At 43.2% G+C, this 20,033-nt stretch overlaps 1 protein-coding gene across 1 annotated transcript in view; it reads left to right on the top strand.

The window, feature by feature from the left end:
* Positions 1 to 20,033, top strand: part of LOC110534569 (zeta-sarcoglycan) — a 346,767-nt gene that overhangs the window by 247,819 nt on the left and 78,915 nt on the right. The window contains exon 3 of the mRNA XM_036933869.1: positions 15,337 to 15,438. Coding sequence (XP_036789764.1) covers positions 15,337 to 15,438 — 102 coding nt within the window. The remainder of the gene's footprint in view (positions 1 to 15,336; positions 15,439 to 20,033) is intronic.

Genomic DNA, 20,033 nt, shown 5'->3' with positions numbered 1-20,033 from the left:
AGAAGTGTCTCCACACCCTGGCAGCCTTCAAGAGAAGTGTCTCCACACCCTGGCAGTCTTCAGGAGAAGTGTCTCCACACCCTGGCAGTCTTCAGGAGAAGTGTCTCCACACCCTGGCAGTCTTCAGGAGAAGTGTCTCCACACCCTGGCAGTCTTCAGGAGAAGTGTCTCCACACCCTGGCAGCCTTCAGGAGAAGTGTCTCCACACCCTAGCAGTCTTCAGGAGAAGTGTCTCCACACCCTAGCAGTCTTCAGGATAAGTGTCTCCACACCCTGGCAGTCTTCAGGAGAAGTGTCTCTACTTCCTGGCAGTCTTCAGGAGAAGTGTCTCTACTTCCTGGCAGTCTTCAGGAGAAGTGTCTCCACACCCTGGTAGTGTTCAGGAGAAGTGTCTCCACACCCTGTCAGTCTTCAAGAGAATTGTCTCCACACCCTGCCAGTCTTCAGGAGAAGTGTCTCCACGCCCTGTCAGTCTTCAGGAGAAGTGTCTCCACACCCTGGCAGTCTTCAGGAGAAGTGTCTCCACACCCTGGCAGCCTTCAGGAGAAGTGTCTCCACACCCTAGCAGTCTTCAGGAGAAGTGTCTCCACACCCTAGCAGTCTTCAGGAGAAGTGTCTCCACACCTTAGCAGTATTCAGGAGAAGTGTCTCCACACCTTAGCAGTCATCAGGAGAAGTGTCTCCACACCCTGGCAGTCTTCAGGAGAAGTGTCTCCACACCCTGGCAGTCTTCAGGAGAAGTGTCTCTACACCTTGGCAGTCTTCAGGAGAAGTGTCTCCACACCCTGGCAGCCTTCAAGAGAAGTGTCTCCACACCCTGGCAGTCTTCAGGAGAAGTGTCTCCACACCCTGGCAGTCTTCAGGAGAAGTGTCTCCACACCCTGGCAGTCTTCAGGAGAAGTGTCTCCACACCCTGGCAGTCTTCAGGAGAAGTGTCTCCACACCCTGGCAGTCTTCAGGAGAAGTGTCTCTACACCCTGGCAGTCTTCAGGAGAAGTGTCTCCACACCCTGGCAGCCTTCAGGAGAAGTGTCTCCACACCCTAGCAGTCTTCAGGAGAAGTGTCTCCACACCCTAGCAGTCTTCAGGAGAAGTTTCTCCACACCCTAGCAGTATTCAGGAGAAGTGTCTCCACACCCTGGGAGTCTTCAGGAGAAGTGTCTCTACTTCCTGGCAGTCTTCAGGAGAAGTGTCTCCACACCCTGGCAGTCTTCAGGAGAAGTGTCTCCACACCCTGGCAGTCTTCAGGAGAAGTGTCTCTACACCCCGGCAGTCTTCAGGAGAAGTGTCTCTACACCCTGGCAGTCTTCAGGAGAAGTGTCTCCACGCCCTGTCAGTCTTCAGGAGAAGTGTCTCCACACCCTGGCAGTCTTCAGGAGAAGTGTCTCCACACCCTGACAGTCTTCAGGAGAAGTGTCTCCACACCCTGACAGTCTTCAGGAGAAGTGTCTACCCACCCTGGCAGTCTTCCGGAGAAGTGTCTCCACACCCTGGCAGTCTTCAGAAGAAGTGTCTCCACACCCTGGCAGTCTCCAGGAGAAGTGTCTCCACACCCTAGCAGTCTTCAGGAGAAGTGTCTCCACACCCTGGCAGTCTTCAGGAGAAGTGTCTCCACACCCTGGCAGCCTTCAGGAGAAGTGTCTCCACACCCTAGCAGTCTTCAGGAGAAGTGTCTCCACACCCTAGCAATCTTCAGGAGAAGTGTCTCCACACCCTAGCAGTCTTCAGGAGAAGTGTCTCTACACCCTGGCAGTCTTCAGGAGAAGTGTTTCCACACCCTGGCAGCCTTCAGGAGAAGTGTCTCCACACCCTAGCAGTCTTCAGGAGAAGTGTCTCCACACCCTAGCAGTCTTCAGGAGAAGTTTCTCCACACCCTGGCAGTCTTCAGGAGAAGTGTCTCTACTTCCTGGCAGTCTTCAGGAGAAGTGTCTCCACACCCTGGCAGTCTTCAGGAGAAGTGTCTCCACACCCTGGCAGTCTTCAGGAGAAGTGTCTCCACACCCTGTCAGTCTTCAAGAGAAGTGTCTCCACACCCTGCCAGTCTTCAGGAGAAGTGTCTCCACGCCCTGTCAGTCTTCAGGAGAAGTGTCTCCACACCCTGACAGTCTTCAGGAGAAGTGTCTACCCACCCTGGCAGTCTTCAGGAGAAGTGTCTCCACGCCCTGTCAGTCTTCAGGAGAAGTGTCTCCACACCCTGGCAGTCTTCAGGAGAAGTGTCTCCACACCCTGACAGTCTTCAGGAGAAGTGTCTCCACACCCTGACAGTCTTCAGGAGAAGTGTCTACCCACCCTGGCAGTCTTCCGGAGAAGTGTCTCCACACCCTGGCAGTCTTCAGAAGAAGTGTCTCCACACCCTGGCAGTCTCCAGGAGAAGTGTCTCCACACCCTAGCAGTCTTCAGGAGAAGTTTCTCCACACCCTAGCAGTATTCAGGAGAAGTGTCTCCACACCCTGGGAGTCTTCAGGAGAAGTGTCTCTACTTCCTGGCAGTCTTCAGGAGAAGTGTCTCCACACCCTGGCAGTCTTCAGGAGAAGTGTCTCCACACCCTGGCAGTCTTCAGGAGAAGTGTCTCTACACCCCGGCAGTCTTCAGGAGAAGTGTCTCTACACCCTGGCAGTCTTCAGGAGAAGTGTCTCCACGCCCTGTCAGTCTTCAGGAGAAGTGTCTCCACACCCTGGCAGTCTTCAGGAGAAGTGTCTCCACACCCTGACAGTCTTCAGGAGAAGTGTCTCCACACCCTGACAGTCTTCAGGAGAAGTGTCTACCCACCCTGGCAGTCTTCCGGAGAAGTGTCTCCACACCCTGGCAGTCTTCAGAAGAAGTGTCTCCACACCCTGGCAGTCTCCAGGAGAAGTGTCTCCACACCCTAGCAGTCTTCAGGAGAAGTGTCTCCACACCCTGGCAGTCTTCAGGAGAAGTGTCTCCACACCCTGGCAGCCTTCAGGAGAAGTGTCTCCACACCCTAGCAGTCTTCAGGAGAAGTGTCTCCACACCCTAGCAATCTTCAGGAGAAGTGTCTCCACACCCTAGCAGTCTTCAGGAGAAGTGTCTCTACACCCTGGCAGTCTTCAGGAGAAGTGTTTCCACACCCTGGCAGCCTTCAGGAGAAGTGTCTCCACACCCTAGCAGTCTTCAGGAGAAGTGTCTCCACACCCTAGCAGTCTTCAGGAGAAGTTTCTCCACACCCTGGCAGTCTTCAGGAGAAGTGTCTCTACTTCCTGGCAGTCTTCAGGAGAAGTGTCTCCACACCCTGGCAGTCTTCAGGAGAAGTGTCTCCACACCCTGGCAGTCTTCAGGAGAAGTGTCTCCACACCCTGTCAGTCTTCAAGAGAAGTGTCTCCACACCCTGCCAGTCTTCAGGAGAAGTGTCTCCACGCCCTGTCAGTCTTCAGGAGAAGTGTCTCCACACCCTGACAGTCTTCAGGAGAAGTGTCTACCCACCCTGGCAGTCTTCCGGAGAAGTGTCTCCACACCCTGGCAGTCTTCAGAAGAAGTGTCTCCACACCCTGCCAGTCTTCAGGAGAAGTGTCTCCACACCCTGCCAGTCTTCAGGAGAAGTGTCTCCACACCCTGCCAGTCTTCAGGAGAAGTGTCTCCACACCCTGCCAGTCTTCAGGAGAAGTGTCTCCACACCCCGCCTTCATGGCTTCCAGTAAGGACATCTGGTCATGTGGATGGTGGTCATAAACCTTCCACCTCCATGCAGAGAAAAACTATGGGGTTTAGGAAGGGGGAGAACGGAGGCAGGAATAGTACTGACATCCTGGGATGTGCAGCAAACCAGTCTGACTGTACCAGAGTGGTGGAATGCCACATTATCCAACACAACAACGACGGTAGGGGAGTTTCTGGCCCCTCTCTCCTCCGCTGGTACAAGTTGATTATGCAGGTCATCCAGAAAATAACTGAGCCTCTCTGTACTGTAGGGGCCAATGAGTGGTTTGTGTAACAGCAAACCATCCTTGGACAGTGCTGCACACGTTGTGATGTTAACTCCTCTCTGGCCTGGGACATCCACTCTCTGTCCAATCACATTTCTTCCCCTGCAGCGCGTTTTTACCAGGTTGAATTCAGCTTCATCCACAAAGATGAATGTATGTTCAGTTTGCCTGGCTTCCGTCTCCATTACTCTCTAAAATACAGTAAATCCATAGTTTTACAGTACTTTTAATTATGCATAGCTGTGTATGTACCCTGTTGGGTTATTGAACAGACATCTTACCTGGACATATTGATACCGGACTTCTTTCACACATTCACCGTTTCTCTCAAAGGGTGCAGTGTACAACTCCTCCCTCCTTATTTTATGTTTCTCTAGGACTCTGGCAACTGTTGTTGTGCTGACCATATTCACATTCCCAACAGTGATATTGTCTGCCAGCACTCTGTCCCGAGTTTCCCACAGTTTAATTGCATTGTTGCCAATTACCATGTCAACAATGGCAATTTCCTGCACATCTGATAATATTCTGCCTCTCCCTCCTGTGGGAGGCAACATTGGGATCATACTGAAACACACAAACCAATCAATATATTTCAAAATGTCAGTACATGTAAAAATGTGAACATACTGTATTGTACTGTAATATGTAGTTCAATTATCATTGAAGGATGCACATCTCACTGGGAAATTCATACTATTGATGAAACTGTTGAACGCTGCAGATTTGGTAGCACCCAAACTTGTTAAAGATTCCCATTTGGGAATCAACCCTCCCACGTTCAGCTGAAACGGTGGCGCATGGAACGCAAAAATATTCTTAGAAATATTTAACCTCCACACATTAACAAGTCCAATAGCTCAAATGAAAGATAAACACCTTGTTCATCTAGCCAGCAAGTCAGATTTCTAAAATGTTTTACAGCGAAAACATAGCACATATATATGTCAAACCACCACCAGACACAGCTCTTTTGAATAGCCAAAACATGCAATCAACAAACGCAGGATTAAAAAATAAAGTGTTCACTAACCTTTTGAAAATCTTCATCAGATGACAGTAATAGGACATGTTACACAGTACATATTTTTTTTTTCAATAATATGCCATTTATATCCATAAATGTCCATTTACATTGAGTTCACGTTCAGAAATTACTCAAAAATGTCCGCAGGAAATCTAGGTAGCGCGGCAAGATAACGTAAATAGACATCATAAACTTTGACTAAATATACATGTTCTACATATAGTTAGAAAGATACACTGCTTCTTTATGCAACCGCTTTGTTAGATTTATTTTTAACGTTACAGAAATCGCACACTATTCAATATGCTGAGACGGCGCTCAGATACAAGCTACATTTCTCCGTAATGTTGGAGTCAACAGAAACACAGATTTCAGCATAAATATTCCCTTACCTTCGATGGTCTTCGTTCAGAATGTTCTGGAAGGCTTCATACTTACCCAATACATCGTTTGGTTTCAAGTCTTGCGTCTTTGTATTAGCTACTGCTAATAACATCAGCTGAAATGCACCCAAAATGTCCTCTGGTCCGGAAAAGTTGCGCATCAAAACTTCAAAATTACATATTATATGTCGACTAAACAGGTCAAACTAAGTGCAGAAGCAAGCTTTATGATGTTTTAAACACACAAAACAAACTTCAATTCAATCGGCCATCGTCTGTCCTTCTCTTGAGTGCTGGAACAAAGGAATGGCTGGGACCAATTCGCGCCACAACGCACAACCTATTTTCTCGTGGCACGCACTAATTTCACTCCCATAGGGCCAATTCTCGCGGGATTTGAACGATTTAAAGCTCTACTGAATGAGGACATCTAGTGGAAGACATAGAAAGTCTCCCCAGAATCATAACTGGTTGGGAAGGGTGGGGGCGATGACGTCAAAGTTGCTCCAACTTTCATGACCACAAAAACTAGTTTGGAAGAATGCCTGCCCTGTGAGTTCTGCTATACTTACAGACATAATTCCAACGGTTTTAGAAGCTTTAGAGTGTTTTCTATCCAATAATAATTATTATATGCATATATTAGCAATTTTTGACAGATTGTTTTTTCAGTTTACTAGGGGTACCCAATCTCTCCAAAGGGGGCATATGTCTGCCATATCCTTAACAGGTTTTAAGCCGGCCACTCTCAAAGAAAGACCATGGTTTACAACATGGTCAATAATTGTGGCCCTTGTCTCATCAGAGACCACCGCTCTTGGTCTTCCTCTCCTTTGTCCTCCACACATTCTCCCTCTCCCTGCCACTCTTCTATCCCCACCAACCTGTCTTCCTGGATCCATGTTTCCAAAAGAAATCATTCCGATGTCATCCTCTTTTGTCTGTTTGGAAACTGCAATCAGGTGTGTTTAGAATTATTCTGCTGAGATTTTCTATATGTTTCAATCTGCTTACTGCAGAAATGCACGACATTTGCCGTCATTCTGTTTTGAATGTGTTTTTAATCAACAGTTTTGGAAACAGTCTGTTAGCATTTGAAAACATATTCTGCAAAAATATAGTTTAACAGGTGGTGGAGAATGAATGAGAAAATATACAGTGGGGCAAAAAAGTATTTAGTCAGCCACCAATTGTGGACAGGTGTATTTTATACTGATAACAAGTTCAAATAGGTGCCATTAATACAGGTAACGAGTGGAGGACAGAGGAGCCTCTTAAAGAAGAAGTTACAGGTCTGTGAGAGCCAGAAATCTTGCTTGTTTGTAGGTGACCAAATACTTATTTTCCACCATAATTTGCAAATAAATTCATTAAAAATCCTACAATGTGATTTTCTGGATTTATTTTCTCATTTTGTCTGTCATAGTTGAAGTGTACCTATGATGAAAATTACAGGCCTCTCTCATCTTTTTAAGTGGGAGAACTTGCATATTGGTGGCTGACTAAATACTTTTTTTGCCCCACTGTATATATCTTTTTTGGGGGGGATTTCGGAGAATGTGGTCGTTGATGCATTTTGTGTGAAAGCAATGAAAAAGGATTCACAGTTTGGTCCACATACACTTCTGTTTCGCTGACTGTGTGAAGAGTTTTGACAATGTCAATTGAATGAAAAAAACTGTAACATGGACTCGGTACTGGTACATGGACTCGGTACTGGTATATAGCCTGTGTATATATCGTGTATATATCGTTACTCATTGTGGATCTATTATTACTTTTATTATTAGGAGTCTTACTTTTCTACCTTTTCTATTTCTGCATTGTTGGGAGCACGTCCCATTAGTAAGCATTTCACTCTTAGTGAAAGCATTCACACTTCTACCAAGCAAGTGACGAAACATTTGGTTTGGGACTAATAGATTCAACTTAATTAAGTTTATTTAATTTATAATGGAATAGATTCAACTTAATTAATTTTATTTAATATATAATGGAATAGATTCAACTTAATTATGTTGATTTAATTTATAATGTAATATATTCAACTTAATTAAGTTTATTTAATTTATAATGTAATAGATTCAACTTAATTATGTTGATTTAATTTATAATGGAATAGATTCAACTTAATTAAGTTTATTTAATTTATAATGTAATAGATTCAACTTAATGATGTTGATTTAATTTATAATGGAATAGATTTAAGTTTATTTAATTTAGAATGGAATATTTATTTAACCTTTATCTAACTAGGCAAGTCAGTTAAGAACAAATTCTTATTTTCAATGACGGCCTTGGAACAGTGGGTTAACTGCCTGTTCAGGGGCAGAATGACAGATTTGTACCTTGTCAGCTCAGGGGTTTGAACTTGCAACCTTCTGGTTACTAGTCCAATGCTCTAACCACTAGGCTACCCAATTAAGTTTATTTAATTTATAATGTAATAGATTCAACTTAATTAAGTTTATTTAATTTATAATGTAATAGATTCAACTTAATGATGTTGATTTAATTTATAATGGAATAGATTCAACTTAATTAAGTTTATTTAATTTATAATGGAATAGATTCAACTTAATTAATTTTATTGAATATATAATGGAATAGATTCAACTTAATGACGTTGATTTAATTTATAATGGAATAGATTCAACTTAATTAAGTTTATTTAATTTATAATGGAATAGATTCAACTTAATTAATTTTATTTAATATATAATGGAATAGATTCAACTTAATGACGTTGATTTAATTTATAATGGAATAGATTCAACTTAATTAAGTTTATTTAATTTATAATGTAATAGATTCAACTTAATGAAGTTTATTTCATTTATAATGGAATAGATTCAACTTAATGAAGTTTATTTCATTTATAATGGAATAGGTTAAACAAGTTGTTTGAGAAACGGAGGGTTACGTGCCTCTACACCTGCATGGCTTGCTGTTTGGGGTTTTAGGCTGGGTTTCTGTACAGCACTTTGAGATATCAGCTGATGTAAGAAGGGCTATATAAATACATTTGATTTGAAATTTGATTTGGTTAGAGCTCATTTATTCACCTACATACAGTTTATTACTATATACAGTTTATTAGGTACACCACCCCATTCCCCAAAATGGTTCGCTCCTACTGAGTGTATGACTGATGGCCTGTAAAGGTCCAGTGGAAACCGTACTGAAGCCGAGGCATAGTTGAGTTTATTCACCTACGCACAATATAGCAGGGGGTACACTCTTACCCTACGAGGTCTGGAGCATGCTGCTTTTCTGTTCTAACTGATAATTCATTGCCCCCACCTGGTGTCCCAGGTCTAAATCAGTCCCTGATTAGAGAGGAACATTGAAAAATTGCAGTGGAACTGACTTCAAGATCCAGAGTTGAGGGCAGAATAGGATCGATCAATACACAATATAGGTGAATTAAAGAGAAGTTTTCAGCCTTTGTACTTTCATTACGTGTATGACATGAGACTGTAATAAAACTTGGTCCACATATTGAAGAGACTGGGGACTCGAGAGGGAAAATGTAAGAGAACTAATAACACTTCCTGTCTTCTCTCATAGACTATCTGGCTTTATTTGAAATAGTCCTGTAACGAAATGTGCTGCGTTAGATAAGCATTCTGGGAGGGCCATCCAAAGCTTCCTGAGGCCCAGCCACAAGGGGACCATGCAGGCTTTCAGGAGCTTTAAGTTAGCTACTGAAATTATGCCTTGGCTTCAGTACGGTTTCCCCTGGACCTCTAGAGGTTACCCGTCATTTTGAGAGCGAGAGAGCGAGAGAGCGAGAGAGAGAGAGAGAGAGAGAGACTCTGCATGTGTGCGCTGGCGAGTGCAAGGGGATTTGATTCGTTCCAATAAACTCCAGTGTGTGTTTCTCTTGTTGTGTGTTTGTGGGAAGGTTTTGTATTGCAGTCCTAGAGCAGAACAGCTTTTCTCTCATCCCAATCATTGCACTGTAAAACATATTGTGCCCCTTTCACTTTAAAAAAATGTAGGTAACTATTTGCATCAGCTTTTTAAGTAAATCCAACAAGGAGGATCTTTTAAGTATAATATACTTCGCTTTTAGTGTATTACACACTCAAATATATGAAGTGCAAACAACTAACTGGATTTTAAACTTAATTTTATCAGGTTCAGAAAATAATTATTTTTATTGACCTGCTTAAGTCCTTCAGGTCCCAGAACTAATGTTATACGTTTGATATACTTAATGTAATCAGTTACAGAACTAATGTTATACGTTTGATATACTTAATGTAATCAGTTACAGAACTAATGTTATACGTTTGATATACTTAATGTAATCAGTTACAGAACTAATGTTATACGTTTTAATGTAATCAGTTACAGAACTAATATTGTACGATTAATTTGCTGAATTTACTCAGTATCATAATTGATATTCTATGTGTTATTTACACATGTTTTTCTCTCAGTTACTTGTGGTACTCAGGTTAGTAAAATGTATTTAAATTGGGTTCCTACTACTCAAATATATACTCACAACTATACTTAAAAAGCTGATGCAAATAGTTACCTCAATATACTTGGGATAATTTACTACAAATGATTATTTCTATACAAGGGAATATGCAAAAAGAAGCAACAGTGTTCAACTTTAAACTTCCACACCTTTATTTTGAATAAAATAAATGTTATCATTTCTTCAAACTTCAATCTCAAATTGCCCCTTAAACCCTACTCCTTAGACATTCATATTTTGTAGTCTGTAAGCATTCTGGGTATAACTCCACCTTGCCTCCTAAAGTTACATCCAGATAGCTACACCTGACTACAAATCATTATAGATCTTCACAACTGCATAAAGTTTACATCTTGTACAGTTTGGCAAGCATTTTCTGGTGGTCTGTGCGCCCTTTAACATCAAAGCAATATTTTAACGTAAATTAACAATATTTTAAACTTAAATTAACGATTTGTCTTAATAGACTTTACACAAAGCACAGTATGAACTTTAGCTCAAATACAATCTCATTCTAACTGTTTTAGATTAATCAAAACATGGGTTTTCAAAACATACATTGCACATTTGTTACAAAATATATGCCAAATTCTCCCTTAAACCTCACTCCATATCCACCTTACCTCTTTAGGTAAAGTTACAGCCAGATACAGTGCCTTGCGAAAGTATTCGGCCCCCTTGAACTTTGCGACCTTTTGCCACATTTCAGGCTTCAAACATAAAGATATAAAACTGTATTTTTTTGTGATAAATCAACAAAAAGTGGGACACAATCATGAAGTGGAACGACATTTATTGGATATTTCAAACTTTTTTAACAAATCAAAAACTGAAAAATGGGGCGTGCAAAATTATTCAGCCCCTTTACTTTCAGTGCAGCAAACTCTCTCCAGAAGTTCAGTGAGGATCTCTGAATGATCCAATGTTGACCTAAATGACTAATGATGATAAATACAATCCACCTGTGTGTAATCAAGTCTCCGTATAAATGCACCTGCACTCTGATAGTCTCAGAGGTCCGTTAAAAGCGCAGAGAGCATCATGAAGAACAAGGAACACACCAGGCAGGTCCGAGATACTGTTGTGAAGAAGTTTAAAGCCGGATTTGGATACAAAAAGATTTCCCAAGCTTTAAACATCCCAAGGAGCACTGTGCAAGCGATAATATTGAAATGGAAGGGGTATCAGACCACTGCAAATCTACCAAGACCTGGCCGTCCCTCTAAACTTTCAGCTCATACAAGGAGAAGACTGATCAGAGATGCAGCCAAGAGGCCCATGATCACTCTGGATGAACTGCAGAGATCTACAGCTGAGGTGAGAGACTCTGTCCATAGGACAACAATCAGTGGTATATTGCACAAATCTGGCCTTTATGGAAGAGTGGCAAGAAGAAAGCCATTTCTTAAAGATATCCATAAAAAGTGTTGTTTAAAGTTTGCCACAAGCCACCTGGGAGACACACCAAACATGTGGAAGAAGGTGCTCTGGTCAGATGAAACCAAAATTGAACTTTTTGGCAACAATGCAAAACGTTATGTTTGGCGTAAAAGCAACACAGCTGAACACACCATCCCCACTGTCAAACATGGTGGTGGCAGCATCATGGTTTGGACCTGCTTTTCTTCAGCAGGGACAGGGAAGATGGTTAAAATTGATGGGAAGATGGATGGAGCCAAATACAGGATCATTCTGGAGGAAAACCTGATGGAGTCTGCAAAAGACCTGAAACTGGGACGGAGATTTGTCTTCCAACAAGACAATGATCCAAAACATAAAGCAAAATCTACAATGGAATGGTTCAAAAATAAACATATCCAGGTGTTAGAATGGCCAAGTCAAAGTCCAGACCTGAACCCAATCGAGAATCTGTGGAAAGAACTGAAAACTGCTGTTCACAAATGCTCTCCATCCAACCTCACTGAGCTCGAGCTGTTTTGCAAGGAGGAATGGGAAAAAATGTCAGTCTCTCGATGTGCAAAACTGATAGAGACATACCCCAAGCGACTTACAGCTGTAATCGCAGCAAAAGGTGGCGCTACAAAGTATTAACTTAAGGGGGCTGAATAATTTTGCACGCCCAATTTTTCAGTTTTTGATTTGTTAAAAAAGTTTGAAATATCCAATAAATGTCGTTCCACTTCATGATTGTGTCCCACTTGTTGTTGATTCTTCACAACAAAATACAGTTTTATATCTTTATGTTTGAAGCCTGAAATGTGGCAAAAGGTCGCAAAGTTCAAGGGGGCCTAATACTTTCGCAAGGCACTGTAGCTGCACCTGACAAATAATCTCAGATATCCACTAGTGCATATGGAGTAATTTTTAAAACAAAGCTGTTTTTTAAACAGGAATGGACAATGTCTCTTATGACTTCACCTGACAAAGAGCATCATGTAAACTGTAGCTCCTATACCACCTAGCAACTAGCTTTTCAGTTTACTGAGTAGGGTTTAGACCACAGTTTGTGAGTGGCCCTTTGAGAGTTCTCATAGATATCTTTAGATATCTCTGAAAACAAGTAACTTCATCTTTAGAGCTTGGACCCGTGGGGAGGTCCTGAGATCATCAAGTTCCAAGAATACTTTTTGGAACACCTCAAAGGGGTACCTTAGATTTAAGCCATAGATGAGGCCCATAAGCAACGTACATGACCGTGTAACGCTGGGAATACCAGCCAGGACCTCTGCTCCTTCGATGCAGATCCCATGCTCTATATTCTGGTGCAGATCCTTCACAGTGAACACATTCATCACATGCTGAATGAGGTCCTCTCGGATCATGGTGTCGTCAGCATCCTGAGTGAAAAAATTAAGAAATAACAGACTAGGCTACTAGATTTCGTCGAAAATATGTGTAGACAGATCCAAGCTACATTCCAAGTTATAATTTGGTCCTTACCTGCTGCCTGGCCATTCCAGAGGAGAAAGATCAAGCTGTTCAAGCACAATTTAAGTTCAGAACTTGATCTAGCATGTCAGTCCAACACAATAATTTGAACGTCATATTTTTAAGTTGTTGGTTGTCAAATTTCGCAGCATATTAGCTTGGATTTGTGTTTGCAAATGCCAGTCTTTTACAACACATATAAATTAAGTATTATATTCAAAAATGTAAGTAAAACTAGAAACCTATTATTTTAAGTAAAAATCCTAGATTTTCTTTTGCAATATTTACTAAAACCGTGGGTCATCTTTTTACAGTGTGGAGAGCGGCAGCCCCTTAGAAGTGGAATAGCTCTTATTGTAGCTCAGAGGCAACGTGAGCTGACATTCTAATACAACACGATGTTTAGGATGCGTCCCAGAAGGGGAAGTGATGCGGAAGGAAGCTCTCCAAGAACTCTGATGAAAGTCAATGCGTTGATTTCAGACGCTGACAAGGCATTGCTTCTACGTTGGCGCTGAAAGGTCAAAAGATTTTCCCGGCAGAGAGGACACACAAACAAACTCGTATCTATGTCTCCTCATTTGTTCATTTCTATACGTCCCTCCAGCTCTTTCTCTTTTCTCTCTAAACATTGTTGGCACGGAAGGTTGAGTGAGAAATTCAGCCGAGAGAGAACATTAAAACCTTCCCTGAGAATGTTTTCCGTGGCCATCCATCAAGTGGAGGAGGGAGTATTATACTGTTCACTATAACCTTGTGCCAGGGATGGGATGTGAGCCCTAATGGCCGACTCCGCCAGTTAACCTCGCTGCGCTGGGCGATACAACATTATCAGCTTGACTTCTACTGAAGGACTTGGCAGAACACAGTCACACACACACACAGACAGACATGTAGATAATCACTCTTACACACACACGCTTACACACACATACACACACTCTCACACACGACGTGGATGGGGAAATATGTCATTATAACACAACATGGGAATCCAATATAACAGAGAAGGACATCATTATCCGAGGCCTCTGTTATTACAGAATTCCCCATCATTCACATCCCGGAGGAGTGTCTTCATTTTCCTGAAGTCGCCTGCTTCCCCCCAGGATTCCTGAAGACCTTCGCTGTTCCCACCACTGTTGACACTAAGCTCCGCCTCTGCCACGCTAATCAGACTGATTTCAAACGGCGTGTCTGGAAGGCTAATAGAAGTGACTTTGGCTGTTAGGTATGTGGTTAGCGTAGCTCTCTCTCGCTCTCTCTCTCTTTCTCTCTCCGTACCTGCAAGGCTCTCAGGCAGACGGCATTAGTGTGTTAGCGGCGCCGCGGCGCCTAGCCAAGGGGCCTGTTCTTTTTCTGACTTTTGTGTTCCCTCAGATTGAACACCAACCTGCCCGAGAGAGACGTTAATGTCTACAACCTGCCACGTCAAATCAAGGCCCCATGCCGTCGCACGCCGCCACCATCGCTAAACACTGTCAGGGGTGACGGGGCTAGACGAGAGAACGAGGGTCTTTAGCTAAGCGTTGGCTCGTCACATTAATGATTAATTCTGAATTATTCAGGAATCATCTTTATGTTTTGACGATTGACGGGGGGGCCGTACTCCTGCCTGAGCATGTTCCACCCTTGGATAGTTCTGCATAATGTGTTGGTTCTTTTTAATTCATATTTAAAAAATAAATACATTATTTCACCATTATTTAACCAGGTTGGCCAGTTGAGAGCAAATTCTCATTTACAACTGCTACCTGACTAATATGAGTAGTCGCCTGCAGTTGTGTGTGTGTGTGTGTGCCTTTTCAAAGATGTGATTTTTCACCTGCATGCAGCTAACAGATGTACAGTATGTGAGGAGATGTGGGTGTACAGCAAGAGTGTATGTGTGTGTGTTGGGTTTGGGTGTGTGTATTCATGCATGTGTGTGTGTTGGGTTTGGGTGTGTGTATTCATGCATGTGTGTTGGGTTTGGGCGTGTAAAGCAATAATGTTTGTATTATAGGAACTGCAGGCGGGTGTGTGTTAGTTTATTGAGGAGCTGTTTCCCTGTTTGACTGGCTTAATCACCATGGGTTTGAGCTACAGAACAGTCCTCAGGCTGACTTAACCCATTGAGTCCTGTTTGTTTCTATCTTTGGGGTGGGCAAGTGTTGTCGGGGGCTGTGTGAGTGTGTGTGTGTGTGTGTGTGTGTGTGTGTGCATCTGTGCCTATGTGTCATGTGACATTTCTAACTTGGAAAACGTACTTTGTTGTTGAAAATGATCCAAATATTTAATTAAAATACAACTTTTGTTCCTTTGGATGTTTTTCTCTCCACTCCCTCCTCTCCTGAACAGTTTCTTCACGGTGACTGAACTAACACTGGTTTTCTCTGTTTCACTGTTTGGACTTATTCTCTCCATTTTGTCTTTCTCTCTCTCTCTCTCCCTTTCCTCTCTCTCTCTATCTTTTCTCTCTCTCTTCTCTCTCTCTCTCTCTCTCTCTCTCTCTCCCTTTCCTCTCTCTCTCTTTTCTCTCTCTCTCTCTCTCTCTTTCCCCTCTCTCTCTCTTCTCTCTCTCCTTTCTCTCTCTCTCGCTTTCCTCTCTATTTCCCCGTAGGATGGAATGGGTAATCTTCGTGTAACCAAAGAGGGGATCAGGCTAGAGGGTGTTTCGGAGTTTCTGCTCCCTCTCTACGTGAAAGAAATAGAATCCAGAAGGGTAAGAAACACAACTCTCCTCATGTCCCTCATATGTAGCATCGTAGCACCCTATGACTCGCTATGCATGTCATATCCCTCACTAAGACACACCCTTCCCTTGTCATATCAACTGTCATTACTCAGTAGTGGAAGGTTGAGAAACAACCTTCCTTATGTCTCTCATATGAAGTATCGTAACCCCCTATGACACACCATATATTACCTCACTTGCACACATTGTATATAGACTTTTTCTATTGTATTATTGACTGTATGTTTGTTTATTCCATGTGTAACTCTGTGTTGTTTGTGTTGCAATGCTTTGCTTTATCTTGGCCAGGTCGCAGTTGTAAATGAGAACTTGTTCTCAACTAGCCTACCTGGTTAAATGAAGGTGAAATAAATAAATGAATAAAAAATATCCCTCACTAAGCCAGCCCATTCCTCATATCATACCAAGCGTCAGTGCTTACTCATTGTCATAAAGGAGTAGTACAGCACTATGCAATCCCACATCCCAGAGAATCTATCTGGATGCCATGTCCCGTGTAAGGTTCCGTGTAAGGTCCCGTGTAAGGTTCTGTGTAAGGTTCCGTGTAAGGTTCCGTGTAAGGTCCCGTGTAAGGTTCCGTGTAAGGTCCAGTGTAAGGTTCCGTGTAAGGTCCTGTGTAATGTTCCGTGTAAGGTTCCGTGTAAGGCCCCATGTAAGGTTCCATGTAAGGTTCCGTGTAAGGTCCCGTGTAAGGTTCCATGTAAGGTTCCGTGTAAGGTCCCGTGTAAGGTCCCGTGTAAGGTCCCGTGTAAGGTCCCATGTAAGGTTCCATGTAAGGTCCCATGTAAGGTTCTGTGTAAGGTCCCGTGTAAGGCCCCATGTAAGGTCCCATGTAAGGTTCTGTGTAAGGTCCCGTGTAAGGCCCCATGTAAGGTCCCGTGTAAGGTCCCGTGTAAGGCCCCATGTAAGGTCCCATGTAAGGTTCTGTGTAAGGTCCCGTGTAACGCCCCATGTAAGGTTCTGTGTAAGGTCCCGTGTAAGGCCCCATGTAAGGCCCCATGTAAGGTCCCATGTAAGGTCCCGTGTAAGGTCCCGTGTAAGGTACCGTGTAAGGTTCTGTGTAAGGTCCCATGTAAGGTCCCATGTAAGGTCTCATGTAAGGTCCCGTGTAAGGTCCCGTGTAAGGCCCCATGTAAGGTCCCGTGTAAGGTCCCATGTAAGGCCCCATGTAAGGTACCGTGTAAGGTCCAATGTAAGGTTCCATGTAAGGTCCCATGTAAGGTTCTGTGTAAGGTCCCGTGTAAGGTTCCATGTAAGGGGCACAGAATGATCATGGGAATGGACTTGGATGTGTGACAAATGACCAAATGGGCATCCAATGGAAATTACAATGATACAAAAATGTGGCGAGAGACAGGGCTGTGATGAGGCACGCTGTTGATAAATATACCCCATGATGCCGCTCCCCTTATCACACACACACACAGACACACACACTGGCTGCTGTCATGTATAGGTTACTGTGTGTCCTGGGCTGTTGGGAAGGCATTCTCCACCTTTGCTCAATGCGGGTGTGTGTGATGGAGGGGTAGGGTTGTAAAGGCAGGTGCACATGCACATGCTTATTGCTTTACAAGGGAGTATGTGACAGTGAGAGTGTGTGGAGTGTGTGACAGTCCTGAATACATTACACTGATCTATCCACTCAAAGATCACCTCCGTGTCACGCCATTTCTGGGTGACACAGAGGTCAACACTCCATCAGCCCTGACCTTTGAGGTGAAATGATGGATGGTTGTAGATATATTTTATGGGAATATCTTTCTTTGGCCTCCCATTGAAATCCTATGTAGTCGATATCTTACTTTAGAATATTTTTGTTTGCCTACTCATTGAAAGCCTACAAGATATCTTCTTGTATAACATCTTTGTTTGCTCTCCTATTAAAAACTTAAATGGAGGAGACATTCTTTTTTGAATATCTTTGTTTGCCCTCCCATTAAAGCCTATGAAGGAGATATCTTATTTTAGAATATCTTTGTTTGCCCTCCCATTAAAGCCTATGAAGGAGATATCTTCTTTTAGAATATTTTTGTTTGCCCTCCCATTAAAGCCTATGAAGGAGATATCTTCTTTTAGAATATTTTTGTTTGCTCTCCCATTAAAGCCTATGAAGGAGATATCTTCTTTTAGAATATCTTTGTTTGCCCTCCCATTAAAGCCTATGAAGGAGATATCTTCTTTTTAGAATATCTTTGTTTGCCCTCCCATTAAAGCCTATGAAGGAGATATCTTCTTTTAGAATATTTTTGTTTGCTCTCCCATTAAAGCCTATGAAGGAGATATCTTCTTTTTAGAATATCTTTGTTTGCCCTCCCATTAAAGCCTATGAAGGAGATATCTTCTTTTAGAATATTTTTTTTTGCTCTCCCGTTGAAAGCCTATAGAAGAAATCCAGTCATTCTGGTTCTTCTTAAGTGTGTGTAACAAGAGAAGGCACTAATTGCTGTTGAGGAAGTGACTCTGGCTTGTAGATAACCCCTATGAAGGAGCAGAGCTTCCTGTCAATAAATCAAAGAACTCACTGGCTTCTCTGCCGACTCTTCATCTATCATCAGACAAACAGTGTGTGTGTGTGTGTGTGTGTGTGTGTGTGTGCATATGTTTGTATCTATCCACCACTTGTAATGACACCGTGATCCCTTTCACATCGGGTCTGCACATCAAAGCAAACACTCTTATTTCGAAAAATACACAGGAAACATGCTGAATCTAACAACCCACTTTTCTCCCCTGAAGGCTTGTTGGTGTGTGCCATTTAGTTTATGGCAGTTTTTTGGGTAGTGGGCATGCGCTTCAGAACTGAGCTAATCTGGGCAGTGTGGTTCCAAATATTATTGGCTAGCGGTGTTAGCCGTGCGATGTTAGCATAAGGCTCCAAAGCCCCTGGTGAGACTGGGTCGCTGGCCTAGGATGTATTTGGGCCGTGGTGTATCCAGTCCGGTGTGGCCCTAACCTGATCTGGGCCCACCAACACAGCATGAGGGACTGGGACTTTGGCACTGACAGGGAGAGAGTGAGGGATGGAGGGAATGAGGAAGGAAATGTATTTTGAATATGCGCTGGAAGGGTTTGTGCGGTTTGTTTTTCCATTGCAGAGCCAAACAAACAGAATTTACAATTTGGTTCGATCACTTTCGGTTTGACAAATAAACCTCTATGATATATTGTTTAGGGTTTTCTTGCCGCCAAAGCTTTAAAATGACTAGGTTTTTCACACTTGGATTGGAAGCCTGATTGGAGGCGGCGCTCCTAGTGGCCGGAGACTTTAATGCAGGGAAACATAAATCCGATTGACCTCATTTCTACCAGCATGTTACATGTGCAACCAGTGGAAAAATAATTCTAGACCGCCTTTAATCAACACACAGAGACGCGTACAAAGCTCACCTCGCCCTTCATTTGGCAAATCTGACCATAACTATCCTCCTGATTCCTGCCTACAAGCAAAAACTAAAGCAGGAAGTACCATTGACTCGCTCAATACGGAAATAGTCAGGTGACGCGGATGCTAAGCTACAGGACTGTTTTGCTAGCACTGACTGGATTATGTTCCGAGATTCATCCGATGGCATTGAGGAGTACACCACATCAGTCACCGGCTTCATCAATAAGTGCATTGATGACGTCGTCCCCACAGAAACCGTACATACATACCTTAACCAGAAGCCAAGGATTACAAGCAACATCCTAACTGAGCTAAAGGGTAAAGCTGCTGCTTTCAAGGAGCAGGACTCTAACCCGGACGCTAATAAGAAATCCCGCTATGCCCTCAGACAAACCATCAAACAGGCAAAGCGTCAGTACAGGACTAAGATTGAATCCTACTGCACCAGCCCCCTGACACTTGTCGGATGTGCAGGGCTTGCAAACTATTACGGACTACAAAGGGAAGCACAGCCGCGAGCTGCCCAGTGACACGAGTGGACCAGACAAACTAAAGGACTTCAATGCCCACTTTGAGACAAGCAACACTGAAGCATGCATGAGAGCACCAGCTGTTCCGGACGACAATATGATCACGCTCTCCATAGTCACGCTCTAGTCATGATCATAGTCATGATCACGCTCTCCATTGTGAGTAAGACCTTTAAACAGGTCAACATTCACAAGGCCGCAGGGTCAGACAGATTACCAGGACGTGTACTCCAAGCATGCGCTGACCAACTGGCAAGTGTCTTCACTGACATTTTCAACCTGTCCCTGACCGAGTCTGTAATACCAACATGTTTCAAGCAGACCACCATAGTCCCTTTGCCTAAGAACACTAAGGTAACCAACCTAAATGACAACCGACCTGTAGCACTCACGTCTGCAGCCATTAAGTGCTTTGAAAGGCTGGTCATGGTTCACAGCAACACCATTATCCCAGAAACCATAGACCCACTCCAATTTGCAAACCGCCCCGACAGATCCACAGATGATGCAATCTATATTGCCCTCCACACTGCCCTTTCTCACCTGGACAAAAGGAACACCTACGTGCGAAGGCTGTTAATTGATTACAGCTCAGCGTTCAACACCATAGTACCCTCAAAGCTCATTACTAAGGACCCTGGGAC

Source organism: Oncorhynchus mykiss, chromosome 10 (assembly GCF_013265735.2).
Source record: "Oncorhynchus mykiss isolate Arlee chromosome 10, USDA_OmykA_1.1, whole genome shotgun sequence".
In the NCBI taxonomy this organism is placed as follows: domain Eukaryota; kingdom Metazoa; phylum Chordata; class Actinopteri; order Salmoniformes; family Salmonidae; genus Oncorhynchus; species Oncorhynchus mykiss.
The sequence above is the reverse complement of the archived record's forward strand: the minus strand, read 5'-3'. Positions and strand labels throughout refer to the sequence as shown.